Source organism: Engystomops pustulosus, chromosome 6, assembly GCF_040894005.1.
Source record: "Engystomops pustulosus chromosome 6, aEngPut4.maternal, whole genome shotgun sequence".
Lineage (NCBI taxonomy): Eukaryota > Metazoa > Chordata > Amphibia > Anura > Leptodactylidae > Engystomops > Engystomops pustulosus.
Window position 1 is genome coordinate 49,279,062 of NC_092416.1, and position 26,058 is coordinate 49,305,119.

At 39.8% G+C, this 26,058-nt stretch overlaps 1 protein-coding gene across 3 annotated transcripts in view; it reads left to right on the forward strand.

The window, feature by feature from the left end:
- The window catches only part of CFAP74 (cilia and flagella associated protein 74), a 151,831-nt gene that overhangs the window by 52,596 nt on the left and 73,177 nt on the right, over positions 1-26,058 (forward strand). For 2 of the 3 annotated variants that reach the window (XM_072155988.1, XM_072155989.1), the window contains 11 exons: positions 1,401-1,544; positions 4,669-4,767; positions 8,529-8,633; positions 10,387-10,560; positions 11,557-11,667; positions 13,533-13,635; positions 14,973-15,130; positions 15,422-15,623; positions 20,315-20,485; positions 22,899-23,072; positions 24,573-24,691. In XM_072155988.1, the coding sequence (XP_072012089.1) occupies positions 1,401-1,544; positions 4,669-4,767; positions 8,529-8,633; positions 10,387-10,560; positions 11,557-11,667; positions 13,533-13,635; positions 14,973-15,130; positions 15,422-15,623; positions 20,315-20,485; positions 22,899-23,072; positions 24,573-24,691 (1,560 nt within the window). Of the gene's footprint in view, positions 1-1,400; positions 1,545-4,668; positions 4,768-6,228; positions 6,280-8,528; positions 8,634-10,386; positions 10,561-11,556; positions 11,668-13,532; positions 13,636-14,972; positions 15,131-15,421; positions 15,624-20,314; positions 20,486-22,898; positions 23,073-24,572; positions 24,692-26,058 lie in introns of all 3 variants that reach the window. The other variant, XM_072155986.1, reaches the window with a different exon arrangement.

Sequence of the window (26,058 nt, forward strand, 5' to 3'; positions counted from 1 at the left end):
CATTTTTAAGACATAATGTGATATATCAAATCGAACCTGTGAAAAAAACTCTGCTATTATATAATTGGTTCTCCAGGGAAAAAGTGTTGTGTAAACAAAACCGTCCAATCCGAAGTTTTGTCTTATTAACACAGCAAATTGAACCATGTGAATTTTAAACATAAGGACATTCTCGAATCCATACAGTTTCCTTGGCTTTCATAATATGCCTGTAGTAAAAATGTAATGTACATTTTTATGCCTGTCCACCAATACATTACTATAAGACTGCTGGGACGGCTACCTTCCATAGACGACTGCTGGGATGGCAATTCCATAGAACTTATAAGAGTGTAGGCTAAGCATGTGTTCCTTGGTGGTACTTGACTTGTGATCATTGCAGGTCTAAGTGGCATGGCAGATCATTTTATAAGGTGGAACAAATTTTCTAAAGCACTAGTGGGAAAACCCAATTAAGGCACTGGACGTCCATTTTTTGTAGAAGTGTAGGTCTCCCTTAAACATGGGCAGCTGCCGAAGTCCTCGACCACGTCACTTTACAATTCCCAGAAGGATTTAAAATTGGAGGAATGTACTAATATAAAGATTTTTATATTATTGTACTAATACTCAAGTGGCCACAATGATTTCCATGTAAATTAACTTGCGAAAATCATCAATGGTCAATGAGAGGATTAAAGAGAGTCTACAAACTCCCCCAAGTGATATAATCTACTGCCAGCATATTGTAGAGAAATGTACCATGATTTCACCTTTATTTCTTTCCATTATTTTATTTACAAGCTATTACCAGTATTATCCATATGCTAATGAGGCAGGTGGTGCGAATAGGGAGGGTCCTCAGAATTCAGAACACTGCTGTTCCCACCTAAACCACTTCCTTTTTCTTCCATAGTGGCCCTAAGCTTGTAACAAAACAAATCCCCTGATTATCGGATGGAGAGAGTAATGGTCCAGGCACGAATGGCAGTGCTCAGGGTGCTGAGGACACAACCCTCGATTACTAATTGTCTCATTAGCGATGGATGAAAAATAGGGATTACTCAGTAATGGCATAATGTACAAAAGTAATAAAGGTATTTTCTAAATCGTAGTGCATTTTTCTGCAACATGCTGCTGGCGGATTACAATGTCTGGGGGAGATGCTAGATTCCCTTTAAATCAACATACGAAAAAGACAACTGCTGGTTATGATCATGCAGTAAATAGACTACTACATTCCTGCTCTAAACTCAAGTTTTAGTGTTCCTTTGAGAAACACCTATTAATGTTGTATTATCATTTATTATTATAAAAGACAGTATCTGTAAATAATTTGTTAAGAAAACAAAATCCAAGCTGACAGTTTCTCTTCATGGTAACATAAAATATTTCTTCATCTTTGTTTTTCTCACGTCCAGGTCCTATGAGCAGTGTACTGATCAGGATGAGATGATGAAAGATACAAGATATGTCGATAAGGTTCGGGTCTTCAGACTGCGTAAGAAACTAAACCAGTTGGACAGTTTTCAACAAGAGAAGGAATTAATGATTCAGAAAGTCAGGTTTGTTTTTTTTGTAAACTTCACTAGAGCCAGGATTGTGGACTGGAAGCAGCAACAGTTTTCTCTATGTGCATAATGTAACTGCAAGTAATAATATTCTGTTGAGATTTCTTGGGAATCCCTGCAGTTATCTCAGCTGAACTTTAGGCCTCATTATAAAGATTGACAGCTTCGCTTACTCCAGCTCTTTCACATTTAAAGTGCAAGTATCTGTAGCAAAGAAAAACAGATGTAATTTTTGTGTGCCAGAACAGATAATTATTAGAGCTAATAAGGCAGAAGCCTATGGCCCAGAGCATTGGTGGGGCTTTCTAGTCACATCGAGCCCCAGCGGATGCATTATGTCCTTTGGAGCTGTAGATGAGCAGAGCTAAGGCATGGAAAGACTCTATATTCTTCAGCTACAGCTCTTATTTCAATTTTTTTCATGTGCGATGTATATATGGTGGAGTCTGGAATTCACATAAACGTGGTAACGTGGAACTTCAAGTTGGATGAACCTTCTGAGAATCGTCCTTGGTTAGAAGGGTTGCCCACTTTCATTGTTTGTGTAATGAAAGGTTATACATTTTTCCAATCTACTTTTTATATGAATTCCTCACATTATTTCTAGATCTCTGCATGTTGTACAATTAATAGAGTGGCCCTAGCACAACCCGCAAGGATAAGAAATATGTCGACACACAATATTAAACTCAAATACACAATAGAAAAAGAAGTGTGTCACATGACAATTCAATAAGCAAAATACAATAATTCTTTACTAAAGTCAGACAAATACAAAAATATCATCCGACAAAGGATAGTAGACATGATAAAACCAATTAAAAGTGTACAGAGTGGACAAGATATATACAACTAGTCAGGACAACCATGTAAGGTTGGCCAACTAAACACCTCCTCCTTTAAATGGTATATGTTTATCTGAATACCTATAGTATATGAAAAGTATATCCAAAAGGTAAATGTCTTAATGCAAGGCTCACAGTAGCAAAGTAAATCAATACACGGATGGAAAGACAATAAGGCTAAAATACTAAGCCACAGTAATTGTGCATCCAAAAACCTTCATACATTACAAGTCCAAATAGTCGGTCATACACTCACCGGCCACTTTATTAGGTACATCATGCTAGTAACGGGTTGGACCCCCTTTTGCCTTCAGAACTGCCTCTTCGTGGCATAGATTTAACAAGGTGCTGGAAGCATTCCTCAGAGATTTTGGTCCATATTGACATGATGGCATCACACAGTTGCCGCAGATTTGTCGGCTGCACATCCATGATGCGAATCTCCCGTTCCACCACATCCCAAAGATGCTCTATTGGATTGAGATCTGGTGACTGTGGAGGCCATTTGAGTACAGTGAACTCATTGTCATGTTCAAGAAACCAGTCTGAGATGATTCCAGCTTTATGACATGGCGCATTATCCTGCTGAAAGTAGCCATCAGATGTTGGGTACATTGTGGTCATAAAGGGATGGACATGGTCAGCAACAATACTCAGGTAGGCTGTGGCGTTGCAACGATGCTCAATTGGTACCAAGGGGCCCAAAGAGTGCCAAGAAAATATTCCCCACACCATGACACCACCACCACCAGCCTGAACCGTTGATACAAGGCAGGATGGATCCATTCTTTCATGTTGTTGACGCCAAATTCTGACCCTACCATCCGAATGTCGCAGCAGAAATCGAGACTCATCAGACCAGGCAACGTTTTTCCAATCTTCTACTGTCCAATTTCGATGAGCTTGTGCAAATTGTAGCCTCAGTTTCCTGTTCTTAGCTGAAAGGAGTGGCACCCGGTGTGGTCTTCTGCTGCTGTAGCCCATCTGCCTCAAAGTTTGACGTACTGTGCGTTCAGAGATGCTCTTCTGCCTACCTTGGTTGTAACGGGTGGCGATTTGAGTCACTGTTGCCTTTCTATCAGCTCGAACCAGTCTGCCCATTCTCCTCTGACCTCTGGCATCAACAAGGCATTTCCGCTCACAGAACTGCCACTCACTGGATGTTTTTTCTTTTTCGGACCATTCTCTGTAAACCCTAGAAATGGTTGTGCGGGAACATCCCAGTAGATCAGCAGTTTCTGAAATACTCAGACCAGCCCTTCTGGCACCAACAACCATGCCACGTTCAAAGGCACTCAAATCACCTTTCTTCCCCTTACTGATGCTCGGTTTGAACTGCAGGAGATCGTGTTGACCATGTCTACATGCCTAAATGCACGTTGCCGCCATGTGATTGGCTGATTAGAAATTAAGTGTTAACGAGCAGTTGGACAGGTGTACCTAATAAAGTGGCCGGTGAGTGTAAGTCCATATGTAAGCGTCATGAGCAGTGCATTATGGAGGTAGTTAAAAAGTTAGGTGGAGATGGAGGGCTTCCCACACGTTCCATCTCCTATTGGAGACTTCCTTCATTTGTCTGACTTTAATAAGGAATTATTGTATTTTGCTTATAGAATTGTCATGTGACACACTTCTTTTTCTATTGTGTATTTGAGATCTCTGCATGTTGTCATTCAACAGGAAGCTTCATTGTTTACTTCCTGCGGATAAAAACCGGTGCATAGTCATGTGATGTCACACAGGTGCACGGGTCATTGTATAGCATAGAGAGTAATCAGCGCTAAATTTCATAACGATGACCAAGGACCATTTTTGATCCAATAAACAATGAGGCTTCCTACAAATTTATAGCAAGCAGAGATCTAGAAAACAGTGAGGAATTGATACAGAAAGTATATTGGACAATTGTATAAATTTTCATTCCACAGATATCAATTATTTGCTGAAAGTGGACAACCCCTTTAAAAATGATGGAGTAGTGATACATCGACCGGGAGAGAGAATGTAAAATTATATTTTTTTATGTATATTGTATAATCTATATAACATTTCTCATTCTTGAAATTTACTGACATTTTTATTCATGATGCTTTTGGTGAGAAAATTTATATCAACATTCAATGGAGGGAATTCATTATTGCTCCTGCACCCGAAAATGATGGATTTACCCCCAAAGAATGCCTTAAATGCCTTCACATTTATGAAGGCTTTTAGAGTAGTTTTTGGCCATTTTCCGACTCTTTTATTTATACAATTTTAATCTTTTGCAACAGGGAAGAGCTAAAGGCATGTCAGGAAAGAATCGAATTATTGGAGCAACAAAAGTTCAGTGTGGAAATGGATATTCAGAGTGAACAGAAGACTAATAATGTGTAAGCAAATATCTTTATATCCATAAACTACAGGAAGCCAACATTTAATTAATCCAGATATAAAATTGCTAATAACCCAGCAAGGTTGATGCTCATTTTCTGTTAAGTTCAGGGGCGTAACTACATGTAACTGTAGTGTCAGGGGGCCCAGCCTCCCGATCCAAAACCCTAAAGAATGGAAGAGGTGCAGTTATATACAGGCAGTCCACAGGTTACATACAAGGTTCTGTAGGTTTGTTCTTACTTTAGGGCTAAAGTAACTAACATGCAGAGGTCCGTTTGTAACTTCGGGTTGTCTGTAAGTCGGGTGTTTTTAATGCTGTACGCTGTACTATATGTGCTGTATGTGCATGTATATGCTGTGCAAATGGTTTTTGTGTGCATCTGCTGTATGTGTGTGTGTGTGAATATATGGATGTGTGCATACTATGTGCATGCACAGTACATACTGTAGGTATGAGTACATAATTGTATTTAGGAGTGCATGAATATGTCATATAACCTTAAACATGTATGCATGTGTGTAAAAGTGTATACATGTGTGTAGAACCTTGTGTATATATGAGTGTATAAACGTATATTATTATATAAATGTGTGTGTGTACATATATGTCATTTTTTTTTTTTTGGGAGGAAGGGGGGCAGAAGTCTTTAGAAGTCATGCAGAAGTCTGCTAAGGGGCCCAACCTCTCCTAGTTAAACCTCTGGTTCAGTTGTTCTACGGGGAAGAAAGACGAAAGCAGTTTCCCTAAGCTTAAAGTAACACTTCAAAGTTTTACTGGTGGCTGGGTTCTTATTTTTGCATACATAAAACGATTTTACTCAATGCTGTGTACTTTGTTTCATGCCAGGTCAATTGTATTCATACATTTTAAAACCTGCCGTGTTATATTGCCCTATCTGAATTCAATGACAAGTAATGACAATGCTGCCTCCAGCTTGTTACAGCGTACAGGAAAATGTATAATAAGCAGGAGGCAGGGGAGATACACTGAAGATACACATCTCTACATTGACAGCTAGGGAACAGAAATTCTATGTCATTGATCTATTGCTTGCTGCCCTTAGGTTAGACTCAAGTATTAATGGGAGAAGCCATTACAGTCTTGAGTAGTGGTGGTCCTCCAATCTGAAGTAGTGGTAGAAATTGATGCCATAAAGCTATCCTACTAAAATAAGGTGCAAAATTAGATTGGGCAGTCACAATCTACATCAGATTTTCTAGAGCATGTTCCATACATGTTCTTTACATTGGCCATCTCTTACGCAGTGGACGCAGCGCTTTGTGAACTGGAGACAGATTGACAGCAATCCCTGTTTTATTGATCCAGCTAAATATTAAATTAGGGACAGAGATTTCTGTAATATCATTGATTCCCAGAATATATATTCCCTGGATTGTATATAGCCATGTGTAGGTGCGGTGAATCATCAGTTCAGTACAGAATGCTTGTTCTGCAGGGTACGTGCTGTAGCCATGGTTTGTTCCCCAATGATAAGCAGATGGTACAGGTAATGTATGAGTCTCTAAGGTCCTTTGTTGTACCGCATTGCTAGCCTGTTGTTTTTAACATTAACAATCATCTGCTGTCTGAGAAAATACAACAGCATGGAGGTAAGACGCAGAAGAATAAATGGTACCATGATATAAGATATGTTTATTTTGAAAAAAAATCTGTAGTCAAATTTTTAGTTGCATGTCATATTTTGAAAACTGGACTGCATTGTTCTTTCATTCACTCTGGCAGGTCTTTTTAGTAATTACTTGTACTTCTCATAATATAATAGTTCTAGAGCATCTCTTAAAGCAGTGGTGGCGAACCTATGGCACGGGTACCAGAGGTGGCACTCGGAGCCCTTTTCTGTGGGCACCCAGCACAGAAATTTACCAGTTAGGACTCAAGGCTTCCTCCTGCAGTCCAAGACATACTAAGGACGCGCCACACTCAGTGCTATTTTTAGGTGAGACCTATTTGGCTGCCAAAACTACAGGAGGAACTTGAAAATGTGTACAGAGATGGGTTATCGTTGGAGCTCCTGCTTTGGGTCCCCTGATTCTTCCTCTTTAGGAGACCCAGGAGGGAAGCTTCAATCCAAATGTTTCCTGCTTTATATTGTATTGGTGTACTGAGGACGCCAATAGGATTGAAACTTGTGATACAGCAGAGATCAATAGGTTACTGGTCAAATTGTCATGTTGGCACTTTGCAACATAAAAGTGGGTTTTGGTTGTAGTTTGGGCACTCTGTTTCTAAAAGGTTCGCCATCACTGTCTTAAATGGTGCCTTAAAAAATGATGTTATCTGCAGGCAGTATGTTGAAGAGGAGCTGAACAGATTGATGTATCGTTTAGAGTTAAAGATTTAGTATAGCTCTTAATTGTACCTGTATAGATAATAGTCAGAGTTAGACCTCTTTCACACAAACATATGAAAAGAGCCAGATGTAGTAGAATGAGTACACATTCAATTTACTGGACAATACGGACATCCATTTAAATTTCTGTATTTTCTACCATACTGTACCGCTAGCAAGACATAAAAATATATAGAGGATGTTCTATTTTCTCCCATATTTCCCTTATGTATGCCCTGTAGAAGTTTATGGGAACATTTAAAATACTTGCTGCATACGGCTGTGCACCTCACTTCTACTTTCCAGTGCATCCGACTACTTCCAGCTTTAAGAGATAATCTATACAAATATAACATTCTCTGTATAGAGTTGTGGCATAGAGGGTAAAATCAAGCTTTATTCATATTAATCCTGTCCCATGAGTCATATGTCAAAGGTTTTTCACGTCTGTAGTAGGCCATAAATGCCACATAGTAGTTAGGTATATCAGCAGTATCTGCTTTCTTGTTGCCATTGAAGTTGTTGCAGTGTGTTCATGCTCTTTGCCTTTCATAAACTATTTCAACTTTCATAGGACATGTCCTATTTCTCATTGTGCTTTGTATTCAGCCCATGAAGCCTGTCTATATTTCCATCAATAAAAGGTGACCTGTACTGAATTGCTGTATGTAAGGATATAAACCAGTTTATGTAAATCTGGAATCTCAAGTCCTCAGAGATACAGCTAAAGGATCTTAGCTATTGCGACATTGAAATCTTGCTTTTAGCATATTCGTTTTTTTCAACTTTTGCAATTTTTCTAAACAAGTGCCCATTTCAGTAGGTTTACATCATATTTATTTATTAAATATGAGTGTTCACAAACTTGCAAATGTTTTATCAATCTCAATGCAGTAGGGGGGTTGGTAGAAGTTGAGAATACAGGCAGTTCACGAGTTACATATAGAATAGGTTTAGCAGGGTTGTTCTTAAAGGAAATCAAGCACTGCTATACAGGGGTTCTGAGCACCGATCACTTACATACGGCTGCGGTGCTGCTGGTGAAGAATCTGTAAAGCTGAAGCTCGCAGTAGCAGTCTAGTTGTAATTAAGGATCATCCCTACGTGTCAGGTGTCCTTAAGTCGGGGGCCGCCTGTAATGGAACCCAGAAGACCTTGTTTATAGGCTATTAAGGTCTGTTTATTAGGAATTGTTTGGTGATGGGTGCAACAAATAATTTTATCTGTGGCCAAGGACCTCAGTCTCAGTCTGTATGCATATCTTCTGCAGGGATGAAGAATCCCTCATATTGCACATCAGTAGCTATTGTATGACAAATACAAGTATAGATTATTTATAATTATAATATGTTGTGGATTTTCCAAATGTCTTTAATGAAACTTATATCCTTTGTTTGCTGTTACAGGGCTGCTGTCTTCCGATTGCGGGCTCTACATAAACGCCTGAGCACTGAGCTGATCAATGAGGAGGATGTGAAAACAAAGATTGCCAACATACTGAAAGATAATGAGTGAGTTGTGATGACCTGTTCTGTACAGAAATCAGTGGGGTATAGCCGGTAAATTACTTTTTTTTTTTTTGCTGAAAAAAGGACATTGCAGCTTTTTGACGTATGAAAAAAAAAAACCTTCGGAAAATGTATAATTTGCTGTTTTCTGCACTGCAGACCTTGTGCGGATATACTGTTGTCATATTATTTATTGTGAGCATGTTCAATTATGATAATGTCTGTGTTAAGTTGTATGATAAGTTACAGTCCACTGTTTCCCCATCTTTCCCCAACGTGCAGACATTTGTAACACCTTCATTAGTTATTACTGCTATTATTCGTCCATGACTGTATTTACTGGAATTCTGACACAGTATTCAAGGCATACGATGAGTTGAAAGACAATTGGGGCAATTTATCATGCCTTGCACACCAGTTATATGGCATAAAAGGTTATAATATGAAAAACGTTTTATAATACAAAAAAAAGTTTTTACACTTTATCTTTTACCCATCAACTGCAACAGAAGCCAGACACAAAATGGCTAGTTTCTGTTGCAGTATTTAGCCACAATGTATGCAATACACTGGGGGTAATATACTAAGGGCCCGATTCGCGTTTTCCCGACGTGTTACCCGATGTTTCCGATTTGCGCCGATTTCCCTGTATTGCCCCGGGATTTTGGTGCACGCGATCGGATTGGGGCGCATCGGCGCTGGCATGCACGTGACGGAAATCGGGGGGCGTGGCCAAACGAAAACCCGACGGATTCGGAAAAACCGCCGCATTTAAAACAAAAAATGTGTCGCGGAGCTTGCACTTACCTTCACTCAGCCCGGCTCGGTGAACTCCAGCGCGTTCCGATGCTCTTCAGGGCAGCAGCGCCACCTGGTTGACGGCGGAGGAACTACCTTAATAAATCCCGGATAAAGACAGATTGTAAAAGCCCATGACACCTGCAGTGCAAAAATGCCTCTCTGCCTTTTCTAAGCATTTGCATTACAATATAACTGTGTTTTATAACTTACTCTTGCATCCTGACAAAATCATGGGGTAGTCACAGGGGTTGGGCTTTGGTTTGGATGCATTCAAAAAACAACATGTGACTTGTCTGAGCTACAGGCTGCCTCCATTTTTGTGCTCCTGTTCAGCTTGTCCCTCCCCCACTGATGTCATCTCATCAGGTTGTGACCTCTGAGAAGGAGCAGGAGGAGGAGCTGTACAGGAGCACAAAGGTGGGGGCCAAGCTCTGAGGAGTGAGTAACACAGACAAGGCACATTTTGTTTTTTGAAATGTATCCAAAGCCCAGCCCCTGTGACTACCCCAGAATTTTGTCAGGGTGCAAGAGTAAGCTATAACACACAATTATATTGTAATGCAAATGCTTATAAAAGACAGTGAGGGATATTCGCACTGCAGGTGTAATAATCTTCTGTAACCTGTCTTTAGTGAAAATGAGGTCCCTGGTGACAGGTTCCCTTTAAGCATCCATACATCATATTACCATTAGGTGCAAGGGTTCGAGAGATATAGGAGTTTGAAGTGTGACCCCCTTCAGTCTCAGACTCTCACTTTGCAGAAGTACATGCACTCTCTGCATCTGAAACTGGGAATGGATGATGGAATGATGCTGTACATATTTATAACATATTTTGGTAAAAGTTACTACTTATTAAAAAAACTTTTTTAACACAAGCAGTAAAAGTGCTTGTACATTGGTCCAGAATCTCTTTTAAGCAAAAGTTTTGTAAATAAGTGTTACCATTGGATAGGTATGACCTCTGGCACATAGAAGTGGAACAAGGAAAATTTACCAGTCTTCGTGAAAGGCTTCAACAAGATGAAGAAGAACTAGACAGACAGCGCAAAGACTTGGCGGAGCAGCGAGCTCTGAGGCAGAAAATTTCACTTACTCTGGCAGAGCGTAAAAAGCAGACAGAAAAAAAGTAAGTAAATCCATGTTAGAAATATCTAATGTCTAATCAGCCACTTGACTTCTTGTTGGAGTGGCAACAGGGCCTGGCACCAGCACTGGGCATACCTGGGCAAGTGATGAGGCCCAGAGCTGCAGGGAAGGACCGGGGGGACATAAGGCTATACATAAGGAATACAGGCGGTCCCCTACTTAAGAACACTCGACTTACATACGACCCATAGTTACAAACGGACCTCTGGATATTGGTAATTTATTGTACTTTAGTCCTAGGCTACAATAAACAGCTGAAACTGTTATCACAGGTGTCTGCAATGAAGCTTTATTGTTAATCCTGGTTCTTATGACAACCCAACATTTTTTAAATCCAATTGTCACAGGCACCAAAAAAGTTCTGGCAGAGATTACAATGATAAAATATACAGTTCCGACTTACATACAAACTCAACTTAAGAACAAACCTACAGACCATATCTTGTATGTAACCCGGGGACTGCCTGTACATAGGAGTGAGGGGGCTGTATCTAGTGAATCTATAGGGGGTGAGGGGGCTTAAATAAAATAACCATGAAGGGGCTGTTTGTTATAATCTAGGGAATATTGTAGGGAACAGGAGATTGTTTTCATATCTGAATTTTAAATGCTACAATATGAGCTCACTGCAAAGGGGCCCATAGATGCTGTCACACAGCGGCCTACTGAAACCTGGAACCGACCCTGAGTGTCAACTATTTGTATAGGCAGAGTTCTTCTCCATACAACAGACATAACCGAGGTCTGCACAGAAAATCAAGATGTGTCATCATATAACTGTTTTACAAAGGGGGAGGGTTGGTTGTATGAGTCAAACCGATTATATAGTTATAAGTTAACTAATGCTGGCAGTGAACATGTACAGAACGTTTGGTTCATCTTCTGCAAATTGATATGTATTACAACTTGTTTCCTAAAGGTTGAGATTGTTTGGTAAAACATCACTGTGAAAAATGTGTTTATTTTTGGTATTAAGAGAAGAAGCAAAACTCTTAAAGGAACGGGAACAGCAGTATCGAAAAGCTGTGGAGGAGGCACAGAAAAGTCACGCAAAAGCTGTTCTTTTTCTGAAGGAAACTATGGCAAGGTGGGTTTTCCTGATAATACGTGTAATATAGTATTATAAATTACTCACCATATAATTTACATTTTTATTTATTATTATTTTGAAATTTTTTTAACTCTTATATCTCTTACTGCAAATCCATTGTATCAATGGTGACAACATCTGTCAGAGAAACACATTATTGGGGCAGATTTAACAAGTGTCTATAAGTCAGAATATTTCCAGTTACCCATGGCAACCAATCACAGCTCCCCTTTAAAACATTCATGAGCAGTGGTAAAATGAAAGCTGAGCTGTGATTGGTTGCCATGGGCAACTGGAAATATTCTGACTTTCAGACACTTGATAAATCTGCCCCATTTTCCCCCTTTGCTTGTTATTGTACGAAAATATCACGTGCAGGTATCTAAGACCTTTTGAATATACATACTAATATAGTACACTTGTTAGTAAGGGAAACACGACAATAAGGGAAGTCTAAAAGGTGCTTTTACATTGTTATATCTTCTTCATACCCCTTGTTTCTGCATTCTCTATAATCCTGCAGCTTTCGGTTGCCCACCAGGGAGTTCAGTCCGACAAACTCACTTGAGCGATGGCAGGATTTACCGGACTGCATCTCATTTTATTGGACTGAACTCAGAGGGAATCATTTACTAAGGGCCCGAATCACGTTTTTCCGACGGGTTATCCGAAAATGTTCTATTTGCGCCGATTTTATCTGAATTGCCCCGGGATTTTGGTGCATGCGATCGGATTGTGATGCATTGGCCCGGCATTTACGCGCCGGAAATCGGGGGGCATGGCCGTACATAAACCCGACGTATTCGGGAAAACCGCCGCATTTAAAAAAAAAAAGTGTCGCTTGACACGCGCTTACCTGCACCCAGCGTAGAACAGTAAACTTCAGTGCACTCCGATGAACTTCAGCGCAGCAGTGACACCTGGTGGACATCGAGCGCACTTCCTTAGTGAATCGCCGGAAGACCGGAATCCTGCACAGAGAACGCGCCGCTGGATCGTAAATGGACCGGGTAAGTAAATCTACCCCAGAATGTCAGTTTACTTTAGTGGTTCAAGGCAGTGGCACAACTGGAACCTAATGGGACCTAGGGCAAAGTCTGTGCCAGGCTCCCACCATAGTTTATGGTTGTCTTTTCATATGGGAGAGTGACACCTTTTGGGCCCAGTTGCGATTGCACCCTCTGTACTCCCCCCTCAAGTTATGCCCATGGTTCAAGGTTAGCCCCAAGAAACTGATGAGATGTGCTGATGGGATTTCCTGAACTGAACCTCAAACTACTGGTAGGTAACAGGCCTTAGACTCCCAATATTGTTGTCTCTCCCTGGCATCTATCTGTAGCAATTAATTGAGAGCTGACTGCATAGCCATCATAGCCTCAGGACACATTCACATGATGCGTTGCGTCACGGTTTGTGATGCTTTTTTGACACATTAAAAATGCTTCAGCCTTGATCACATGTTGAAGTAACAGTGCGTGTTAGCAAATGCAATGGAAACGCAATGTTACTTCAACATGTGATGAAGGTTTAAGCCTTTGGAATGCGTCAAAAAGGCATAAAAAAGCGATGCAACGCATCATGTGAATGCGCCCTCAGTCTGTATCCTGGAAGCGTTGTGCCTGGCCCGCATAACACTCCCAAATTGACAGCAATCCTGGAATGCCCCTGAGACCATTAATTCACCACTTACCTTTGTGGATATTTTGTTAACATTTCTATATGAGGAGTGTTTTTTTTACAATGTTTTAGTTACTATATATAAACCAAAGAGTTTTGTTAGAAAGAATAGCTAGAAACCATTCAACATATGATGGACTTGTGTACACTAAGGTGGTATAGATTATTGCTTTTTGACAATCCAGGGTTCGTGAGATGGAGGCGGAAAAAGAACGAAAAGGCAGAGAACACATGGAAAAAAGGATGCAAGCCATCCTGTCTCTGAAGAACAGCATTTCCACAAACCGGGTATGAATGGAGAATCTTTTTTACAGATGGCTTAGTACACTTGCTATTGGCTGGTCATTGGACCCTATGAATCTCACATAAATCCAAAGTAAAGGCTATTAATTATTAGGCCTCTTTCACACTTGCGTTGCAGATCACGTCAGAGTCTGATCAGGGTGCGTTCAGGATTTGGTCAGTGAAAAACTGTCATTTTTCATCAGAGTTTTCAGTCAGAGCTTGTTCAGTTTCTCAGTTTTTCACACACATTTTTTGTGTGTTTTTAAAGCATTTTCGATGCATTTTTCACGTGCAGATAACACACGTGTAAAAGACTCAGGGCTGAGGTCTATCTTTTCTATGGCAATTGATCAGTGAAAAACGCATTGCATTTGCATTGCACTTTCATGTGCATTGCATTTTTGATGTGTCTCCATAGATTTGCGTTTTTCTTGCACATGACTTGCAAAAGTAGAGCATGCTGAGGTTTTAATGGGGGGACAACGCTTGTGTGCATAAAAAAATATGCAAGTGTGACAACACCCATTGAATACAAAGGGTCAGAGTGCAATGCAAGTTCTGCATGTGAAATACACATACAGAACACACGCGTACAAAGTGTGAAAGGGGCCTAAGAATGTTGGTGCAGATGTATTCCAATCTAAGACCATTTTACATAGACATCAGTGTTTTCGCTCTATTTTATTCTGCTCGGCAAGCAAAATAGACAGCAAATTTAAAGGTTAACATACCTTACCCTTTCTTTAGGTTTTAGGATACAGGCTGTGGCAGTGTCACGGGTGCTCCTGCGAACCATGTCCTGGGTTGCAGGCGCACCCATGTGCCTCCCTGTGCCCCTGAATCCTGTCTACAGCCTCACTTACCTACCCTCGCTCCAGCGGGAGTCCCCGAGTTACGGCACAGGTTCCCGCCTCCTACTGTGCACGTTCTGTAAGATTTAAAGGGCCAGTTTGACGATAATTGGCGCTGGCCGGCTGCCTTCCCTGATAAATTTGCCAGCCCCTTTTTGTGCCCCCTTCCAGATCTTTGTGCCTTATGCCTTCGAGTTTATAGTTATTTCCTGTTGCGACCTTGATTCCTTTCCTGACTCCGGTCCTCTGCCGCCAGCCCTGAGCTTCTGCCTTGTTCCTGACTCTGACCCTGTGCCACCTATCTTGACCTCCTGCCTGACCACGACTCCGTGTCTGCCTTACAATTCTGTACATCGCCTTGACCACCACCGTGAGCAAAGTCACGCCCGTGGAGTCCAACCAAAGTCCAACCCGCTTTGATGTGGGCTCTGCTGTAAGTTGTAGCATTGTTATTAGCTTTGCTACAACTCATATTTTATTATCTTACAGGAAAACTTGCGTGCCATTGAGTCTAGAAACAAAGCCCAGGCTGCACTGACTAAAAGACAAGAGATGCTGGAGAAGGAAGCTGTGCTTGCCAAAGGAGGAGATGTCACAAAGTTTATTGTACATAAGCAGAGGCTGCAAGAGTATGAAAGGAGGAAAAAGTAAGTGATGAGTATGAATCTACTAAAACAATAAACTTCCCCCAATTCATGTCTATTGAGAGCGACATTGCATGGTTGTCTGGGGTAAAACATTCCGATTAGTGGGGATAAAACTACTGGTACCATTAATCACAATAATTGGTTTCCAGTCTGAATAGAAGGTCAGGCTGTGCATATACACTTGTCCTAAAATAAATGAAAAAATTAAAAATCAATTTGGATGTGGAAGTTACTACTATGCTTAATTTTTTGCACTTCGATAACTTGGATTTAAATTTTGCTTTTATTTAGAGAATTTGAAGAGTCACAGAATAAAAGGAAGCAAGAAATTGTTAGTCGGATTTTACAAGAAGAATCCAGCCAAGTAAAACAAAAAAGACAAGCCTCTTTAGAAATGAGCCGGATCCGGGAACATGGCAGACTGCGAGCCAGAACATTGCAGTATATTCAGTCAGCCGTAGAGACAGAGCCAGAGGACGACCACGAGCTGATGGTAGGAAGTAACTGCATTGCTCATAACACAAAACAGCTATGAAACACTTCCGTATATACATGGCCTTGAGTCGTAAGAGTTCATGCAAATGCTGCAAAGATAATAATCAATAGTTAGAATTTGTAATGACAGCCTGGTATTGCACCAAAAACCACCACAACACTTGCAATGGCATGTGAATAGACTCTTATGAAGGGTCACATAGAGGATCTATAACTAAGCCTATATGAAACCTATTTTGACAGAGATTCTAGGCAGATTACTCTAAATGTCTGAAAGCCAAGTTGCCCCCCAACACATTGGCCAATCTCTACCAAGACTGGTCTTTCATAGTCCAGTATTGAGCTAACATGTATTCGAGAACCATGTGCTGAATTTACTAACCTTTGCAAATTTGATGCATCTTTGTCGCTTTTTTTGGCATTTTGGCTATTAATATCTAGGGCTTTGATTCCTAGGGTAAGTGATGGGAAATTGATCATTTGTGAATCCAGCCTATACATGGGACTCCTCGTTGCATAAGTTGAATGCAAAGGCTAAACTCTACACTTTTCAACTGGTCACCAACCCCTTTAGATATGCTTCATGCATGTTTTATATAACTTTTTGTTTTTCATGTTCCAAAAATAGGAATGCTGTCATTAAAATATGCCATACCATACAGCATGCTGCATTTTGGAGAGGGCTCAGGAAGTAACTCTCCTTACGTAGACTGCCTATTAAAGGAATTCTTCCATGAAAGAAAATTCTCAAATTTTAATCCCCTAGTGATGTTAACACAATAAAGATCATTTTAACCCTTTACTGTGTACACCAGGACTGATAAAGACAGGTTGGAATTATATCTGTGAAATGGAGTATTTTTGTTAATAACAGTGAATTAGAGAATGTGTTCGTTTGTTATCCCTCGTACATCTGAGAAACTTGTCTTCAAGGGAATACACTTTTATGGCCACCTTGCAGGTGTGTGGAGACTTGTAGTCATTAGCGCATCACTGGAGGATTCTGGGAAAATATACAAATAAGTATTCCAGGATTGGAAAAGGAAAACCACTCCGCTAGGAATGTGTTTCTTCTATAATAGATATACTGGTTTGGTTTTAATCCTGCATGAAGTCATTAGTCTTCCTGAAAGTAATGCTTGGTGGTTAGGGGGATGCTTTACAAGGTAGCAAAAGAGGCGTGGTTTTACTTTTCCCATCCTGGAATACTTATTTGCATTTTGGAGAAAAACACCATGGATCCAATAAATACAAGACAAATTAAGAGAAATTCAACAAACGGAAAAATTGTTTTTTAATGTGTTTTATATTTTACTACTTATTTCAGCTATAACAAGATATAACTACAGTTTTTTACAGCAAGAATGGAAAAACAACAGAATATTACTCATTGTATCAATAGAACCAATTTTTTTTAACATTTTCAATTTTCTATATCCAGATATCCAACACCCCAAGCAGTGTTATGTATAGGGCTCCCCAGTGTTATGAGTGACAGTTCTGATATGCCCTGACCTGAACTGAACTGACTCCATTACAGATCTCTATAATGTGATAGATCCTGGATATTAAATCCAACACCAGGCTGATACTTTTCTAATTCAGATGCAGAAATTTGCCCAAATTATGCTTGTAGAAAAGTAGATTTGCAAATGTTTAGCCCTTCTCTAGCCTTAGTACAATAGTTACCAAACTACCATAATTTTGTGTTAAACAATGCTACAAAGTGACCTTATTGACGCCCTCAACTGAACATTATAAAAGTTATATCCACTAGCTATATAAATAAATTTTGAACATTGTAGAGGTCTTTTCATGTTGAAAATCCATTCAGCCTCGTTTCAAAGCACATGCGGCTAATTTTTTTGTGGCATCAATGTTCCCAGCCGCTATGCAGTCTTTTACCCAGCCGTCTCCGATACGAGGAAAGAAATGTAATGAAGCCTCATAATATGCTCGCTACCTGCGGTTTAATTGTATCGGAACAGCATGTTATAAAGATACTAATTACGATACAGAACAAGAATCACAGAGCACAATTTTTAAAGTAACCATGAAATGATTTCAATGTTTCAAGTTCAAGAGCCTTTTTGGGTAATTTTTATGATTTTACACTTTTCTAAAAGGACAACACAAAAGGGAAAAGTAATATATTTGGACAGAAATACTCTATTATTAAGGGAGCAATATTTACTTTGCTTATCTGCTGGAGATTAGCAATCGGTTCTTCTAAAATCCTGAACGACAAGCCTGTCTACTATTAGAGAAATGTGTGGGAGGCAATAAAATTCACAATAACTAGACTTAGATTTTTAATGGCAGGATACCTGTTGTGACAGCTGTAAAGTATAGGACACAACTTTCCCAGAAACAAAGGTACCTAATGATTAATTAAAAATCACTGTGATTTTGGTTAAAGAGGGAGCATACATGCTGGAAATTTTGCTATAAAAACTTGGAGTTATGGGTATCAGTTTAATTATCAGACTGTCAAGATCCAAGGAATGAAAAAAGAAGCTTTGTTCTATGTCTATTTCTCCTCTTTTCGCTGCTAAACTGTCCTCTATGAACATACATTGAAATTTCTATGGAGGGAGAAGGGGGGGGGGAGGGAGTCCAGTAGAAGACACAGTAGGTGTTAGTAGATTTCTAGCTGTTTTATGTAGGTAGCAGTACAGGTGTGAATAAAGCCCTGGTGAGAATGTTATCTGTTTTAAAGGGAACCCGTCATCAGGTTTTCCACCTTTAAACCTAATGACAGCTTTCTGCACCAGGGCAGTTTCTAGATTGTTGAAAAGAGCATATCTCAAAATATAAATAGCGTGTCACAATTTTAGCATAAACAGCCCCCCCACCAAATTAAAAGTATTAGAGACATGCATTGCTGTATGGATTATAGTGTATGCAGCACTATCGCATTAAGTTAGCCCGGATATTGTTCCCCCCAAATTAATTCTAACGTATACAGTGTCCACCTTTAATTAAAATTTACAGTGTCTGCCAGCCCCCAGTAGTATACAGCCTCCAGCCCCCATGTAGTATTTAGCAGCCCCTAGTAGTATACAGCAGCCCCCTAGTAGTATACAGCAGCCCCTAGTAGTATACAGCAAGCCCCTAGTAGTATACAGCAGCCCCTAGAAGTATACAGCAGCCCCTAGAAGTATACAGCAGCCCCGAGTAGTATACAGCCAGCCTGCCCACACGGCCCTTAAAAAAATAAACTTTATATATACTCACCCTCCGATGTCAGCGCGGCTCCCCGATGTCAGCGCGACTTACCGATGTTCCCGATGTCAGCGCGTCCCGTCTTCTTTCTTCTCCGCGGCTCCTCTTCTCTCTTCCGGCATGGACGCGGCCATCTCTTCTTCTAGCATACTATGACGCGGCCGCTGCTGACGTCATAGTATGCGCGGCAACTAAGAAACCATGGCCGCCTCCGTGCCGGAAGATAGAAGAGAGAAGAGGAGCCGCGGAGAAGAAAGAAGACGGGACGCGCTGACATCGGGGACATCGGTAAGCCGCGCCGACATCGGGGAGCCGCGCTGACATCGGAGGGTGAGTATTTAAGTTTATTTTTTTTAAGTGGGTAATTTTTTTTTTGTGATAGACTCGTGTATAAGCCGAGGGGACGTTTTTCAGCACATTTTTTGTGCTGAAAAACTCGGCTTATACATGAGTATATACGGTAGTTTATAAATACAGCGCCATTATGGAGATCAATACATAAGTACAGTACTAGAAAAACTTCACCAGGATCAATTCCCGATCCCTATATACATATTTACAGTATCCCAAATCAATTTACATATATACGGAGCCCTCTAATTGACATGTATATTGTTCCCCAGTTTTAATTCATACTGTGCACCATTGTAATTGTATAAACTATATACTGTGGCCCCTCTATTACATTCCATCCTCACTTTACAATATATATATACTATACCTCTTTCTATAAGATATAGGTATCTAGCACACTGCCCCCCAATATATAGGTATCCAGTACATTTCCCCCCAATATGTAGGTATCTAGAACACTGCCCCCAGTATATATCCAGCACACTGCCCCCCCAGTTTATACATATCCAGCCCCCCAGTATATAGGTATTCAGCACACTGTCCCCAGTATATATATATATATATATATATATATATATATATATATATCCAGCACACTGCCAAAATATATATGTATTCTGTACATAGCCCCAGTATATATGTATTCTGCATACTGCTCCAGTATATAGGTATCCAGCACATTGCCCCCAGTATATAGGTATCCAGAACACTGCCCCCAGTATATATGTATCCAGAACACTGCCACCTGTGTATATGTATCCAGAACACTGCCCCTCAGTATATATGCATCCAGCTCACTGCCCCCCCAGTATATGTTTATTTTGTTTGCCTATTTTGTGTGCAGGTAGCCTCACTCTGGGGTTTATTGGATTCCATCATGCTCATGTGAGGTATATCACTCTATACAGAACAGTGTTCAAGTCAAATATAATGGAGTCTGCAATGGAGACTATGAATTCAGTCTTCAATGCAGATGTGAACAAAGTCTAAGAAAGTTTTAGCGTCAGCTCTTTATTCCAGGGCTCTTAAGCCAGCGGGTGAGTGTGTATTGCATGTTAATGAGCCAAAGCCAGACAGCAAAACTCTCATACTGTTTTCCTTTGTCTACAGAATAAGTGGCGTTCCCCCTCCCCTGTATCAGCCGATGAAGATGACAACTCACAGACCGAGTGGTCTCCTGTTGTGTCTGCAGGACTTGCACATCAATTTGAAGGGGAAAATGAAAACTTGGCACAGCCAGAGTTCAAAGGATTATGGAACGAAGACCTCAAACCCTACAAGGTGAAGGAGGATGACTATTTTAAACATTGGTTGTTAAAGGTTTAAGGGTAACAATATAGTAACAAGGGTCGTTGTGTCTCCCACTGTCTGAAAGTAGTCGCCGGAGGGACCGCAAGGCCTTCGTTTTTCTGAAATGTATAAAGGCAGTAACTCTTTCATTGTAATCCTCTTTGCAGTAGAGGCATTTGACCCCCATTATGGCTGTCACCTTAAATTTCCAAGATTAACACAAGTCTTGTGTAATTATTATAGTCCCCTTTACACCAGAATAATCAAGCAAATGTAGATAGCTTTAACATTGATGTTGGTATCCCTTTAATTTCCTGCAAGTCATACTTCAGCGCGACAGCTTCTCGTCAGCTAATCAATTGTCTTTCAGCATAGTCATGTCAGGGCTTACTTGCGTTAAATGCTGAGTTCTGATCAGAAGCGACTGCTCATAGAAGAACGCCCTGGATAGATGCCTACACGTTGATCTCTCAATGATTAGTCTCCTCTCTGATTTCCGTGCATGGACTGCAAAGCCGCAGATCATATTGTGTTCTCTGGCTTGTGTACTATACATAACTGAACATGACAGCAGCGCTAGGAATTCACAGTCATTTCATGTGGTAATTTGCAATTCTATGAGTTTCTTCTAATTGATTATTTTTTTCAGGCCTCTTTATCAGCCCATATTGAATGAGCAAGGCAAGACTTCTAATTTTGCTATTTTTTTGCAAGTCACTCTGTGGTTACTGTTATATTTAGCATATTCGGCATCTGCAGATGGCATCTTAATTTTATAGTATGAAGAATTTCATATCCTTTAAGTGTAACAGGTTGGATGAGGTATATTTTTTTGCAACAGACATTTTTATCAAATATTTTTTTCGATCAAGCTTTATTCAAGAACCAGGGGTATAACTAGGAGAGGCAGGGCCCCATGGCAAACTTCTGAATGGGGCCCTTCCCTTTAAAAAACTCATAATTATACTTTCATATATAAACACATAATTATATACTTCTATACAGTATATTCAAGCTTTATTCAAGAACCAGGGGTATAACTTGGAGAGGCAGGGCCCCATAGCAAACTACTGAAGGGGCCCTTCCCTTTAAAATACTCACATTTATACTTTAATATATAAACACATAATTATATACTTCTATACATACAGCATATACACACCATTTACACCTTATATACACACCATATATGCATACATACAGTATATAAATACATACCGGTAATACATTTCCTTATACACCCAATCATAAAGCATATACAAATACATACTGCGTATACACATCACAAATTCACACACATCTAGAGCATATATAGCATATACTGTACACACATACAGTATATACACACCACACATACAAACACACACACACATATAACACACCCTTTACACACCCAATACCGCAGATGCTGGGTCCCCTGACACTGTGTGCCCCACAGCAGCTGCTATGGCTGCTACCCCTGTAGTTACTCCCCTGTGAAGAACATTACATAAAAACTCTTCCTGTGCAAATGATGAGGGAACCCTGTGGTCCCAGAAGTCAGAACCTAGGTCAAAGGTTCAAAAATGTTTTTCCATTAATAATCCTGTGTGAATGGACTGGTTGGATGCACCCACAGCTACTGTTTCATTCACTTTTGTGGGATGGAGATAGCTACATACTATCTTGATGACGGTGGAAAAAAAAAATTGCTTCTTTTCATATACACAGGGTTATGCTAAAGGTGTATTCTGGTAATCAGATATCCCATTTTTACTGTACAGGCGGTCCCCTACTTAAGGACACCCGACTTACAGACAACCCACAGTTACAGACAGACCCCTCTGACCTCTGGTGAAGCTCTCTGGATGCTTTACTATAGTCCCAGATTGCAATGATCAGCTGTAAGGTGTCTGTAATGAAGCTTTATTGATAATCCTTGGTCCCATTACAGCAAAAAAAATTTTAAACTCCAATTGTCACTGGGGCCAAAATGTATTTTGTCTGGATCTACAATTATAAAATATACAGTTTCGACTTACATACAAATTCAACTTAAGAACAAACCTCCGGACCCTATCTTGTATGTAACCCAGGGACTGCCTGTATAGCTGTGATATTGTTGAGTTGGTTCTGGTGGCTTTGAACACCATTAATCAAATATATTGCATATGGTATATCCATGCGATTTCTGGAGGGAGCCAATTGCTGTACTGAACTTCTCTTTTCCAATCCCATATAATGTAATAAGTTGGAACATGAGTTGTTATAATGGTGATGACTCTGGACAATGTTCTTGGCATTGATAAGACTTCCATTGGTCGTACATTCAATTATTTACTGGCTATCGATAGGATAAAAAATGTCTTTAACTCTCAGAACAGTTGATTTTAACCTACACTGACCTATGTTCATGTTTATTTAGGTACCAAAAGACGACATAGACACTAAGCCACTAGGGGGCAGTAAAATGGAAAAGGAAATTATGACCGAAACCCTAAGAAAACTCCGTAATGGCATCATTGAAAAGCAAGTGGTCTCTGGACATGAATTTAAAGGCTGTCCATTCTACAGCAAACCAAAGATCATTCACTTCAAGGTTTGTTTTATCTTAATGGCAGAAATAAATCTTAAAATATGCCTATATATTTTTACATGATGGTTAATTCACAGTGGGAGGCAACATATTTTACTCCACTGCCCTGTGAATATTCTCCATTAGTTATTAATGTCCCTTCTCAGTTTAGCAACAGAAATTTCAACAAAATGTTAAAGGGGGAGCAGAAATCTGATATAGTTATTTGGATTACACTGCACAGTGTCTGGTTTTATGAACAGCATTGTAATATTCCATAGTAAATGGGATTTCATGTATGTATGATTTGTGGAGATCCTGAGAATTCATATGGAGCACTTTGGGATATTTTCAGAACCCATATACTTATTATTGCTGCAGTCCTAGATGTTGCATTAGGACTGATCAGACTCATTACAATATTAAATCAAAAGTTATACAAAAGTTAAAGCATTACTCAAACTAGTCTTTATTGAAAGGATGTTAATGTTACATTGCAAAGATATTGGAGTTTTACTTGTTATTGTTGCTATCATTTTTGCAAAAATGTCAACAGAAAGTGAAACCATATTGAGTTTCACAGCTGTCAAAAAAAACCCAAAATACACAAGTCCATTTGTAGGCTGGAGATGCACTTCAAGCTTGTGTTGCTTTTCTGGGCCAGAATCAGGAATAGATACTGCAGGAAGTACGGTAAGTCCTTATATATGCTCCATTCATTTGAAATCCACTCTAGGTAATGACCTTCGCAAATCTTCTCCAAAAAGCAACAAAAACCCAAATTGTATCCAGCCTTGCTTTTATTTTTTCTCCCCCAACAACTAGACTCTTTACTAAATCCAAGCGATGAACTCCATAGTCATAACAAATTAGTTTTTTTTTGTTGGCCAAGAACAGAAGCCACTCAAGAGAGGAACTTTAATTGAAAACTTTATGAGGCTACACTTTCTTGGATCAATTCCTAATTCTGGCTACATACACTTCATTAACATGCAAAGTGTGAACTGAGCCTAGGGGTTCATGCCTACAGCCCGGCTTAAATGTCTGTCAAGGTTCCAAGCACTTCTGGTGAAAATGGAGCCATTGTACATCAATGTGCATAATTTCTTGTTGTAGGGCCAAAAAAAAAAAATTGTAATTGCTTTAGTAGGTTTGATTCATTTTGTATTATTAAATGTATTAATAATGTAACTTCTGTGTTTGTGAGCAAAGACTTCCATCCACCCTACAGCTACCAGACTGCTGTATGTGTGTATAACTAGCACCCTCCAGGGTAGGGAAGATGAAGGGAGCGCTCTGCTCATGAATACAGCTTACTTTTAGTCCTTTTTGAGTAATTTTGCTACTGGGAAAACACTGGGAGAGACCTGTAGCTGTAGCGGTAAAGCAGAGCGGTAAAGCAGAGTAAATATATATATATATATGTTATAACAATATACCATTAATCACTACTGCAAAAAAAAATCAACAAAGTTCTAAAATGTAATAACCTGGTGTTATTCCTATCCTTCTTCTCTATTTCAGGACCTTGATGTGGGTAAGACATATAAGAAGAAAATCACTTTGACAAATGCCTCATATACGATTAATTTCTGCAAGCTGGTGGGAGTAAGTGATCATCTGAGGGATTTCATCAGCATACAGTAAGTAATTCATAATTCCCCTGCACTTAGTATCTGTTTCATCCTTGAAAAAGATCCAAAAGGAGAATCTACAACAATAAGCTGTTGTGTATTGCTGGGTAGTGTACTATACATTCAGGAGTACAGTGTAGATTCTATACAATGGAACCTCAGCCCATATGTGCCAGTATTGATACTCCATGCACTAGTGTACGATGAGCCACATATAAGAGGCTTCTACCCATCTGCACCTGGGTGAATTCTATCTCAGGTCTTGCCTAGCATGGGATTTCGCAGTAGCCTGTGCCAGGATCCTGCAAATATGACAGGTAAAGGCTTCCCTCTCCCAGCCCCTTCATGCCCCTGACTGTCCTATTGGTATGAGGATGGTGTAGGGGGATAAAAGTTGCAATTTCTGGCTGTGTGCCAGGAATTGCAACTTTTTCAGCTACGACTTTAAGGGATTGACCAGGATTTAATAGCCTTCCCCTCACTGATCAGCTTTTGTGCCCCGAGTAAACATGGCAAATGTCACTTTTAAGTATATATATTTTTATATACAGTACAGATCAAAAGTTTTGGACACACCTTCTCATTCAAAGAGTTTTCTGTATTTTCATGACTATAAAAATTGTAGATTCACACATTCATACTGAAGGCATCAAAACTATGAAATAACACATGTGGAATTATATATTTAACAAAAAGTGTGAAACAACTGAAAATATGTCTTATATTCTAGGTTCTTCAAAGTAGCCACCTTTGGTATCCTCCGCAGCAGGTGGCTCTTGGTCTTTCTTTCCGGGGCGGTCCTCATGTGAGCCACTTTCTTTGTAGCGCTTGTTTTTGCAACTGCACTTGGGGACACTTTCAAAGTTTTCCAAATTTTTCAGACTGACTGACCTTTATTTCTTAAAGTAATGATGCCCACTTTTTTTTTACTTCTTTAAATTGTAACAGTCTATTCAGTAGGACTATCAGCTGTGTATCCACACCTGACTTCTGCACAACACAACTGATGGTCCCAACCCCATTTATAAGGCAAGAAATCCCACTTATGAAACCTGACAGGGCACATGTGATGTGAAAACCTTTTTAGGTGACTACCTCTTGAAGCTCATCAAAAGAATGCTAAGAGAGTGCAAAGCAGTAATCAAAGCAAAAGGGGGCAACTTTGAAGAACCTAGAATATAAGATATAGTTTAAGTTGTTTCACACTTGTTAAGTATCTAAATCCACATGTGTTAATTCATAGTTTAGATATATATATATATATATATATATATATATATATATATATATATATATACATATACACTCACTGGCCACTTTATTAGGTACACCTGTCCAACTGCTCGTTAACACTTAATTTCTAATCAGCCAATCAC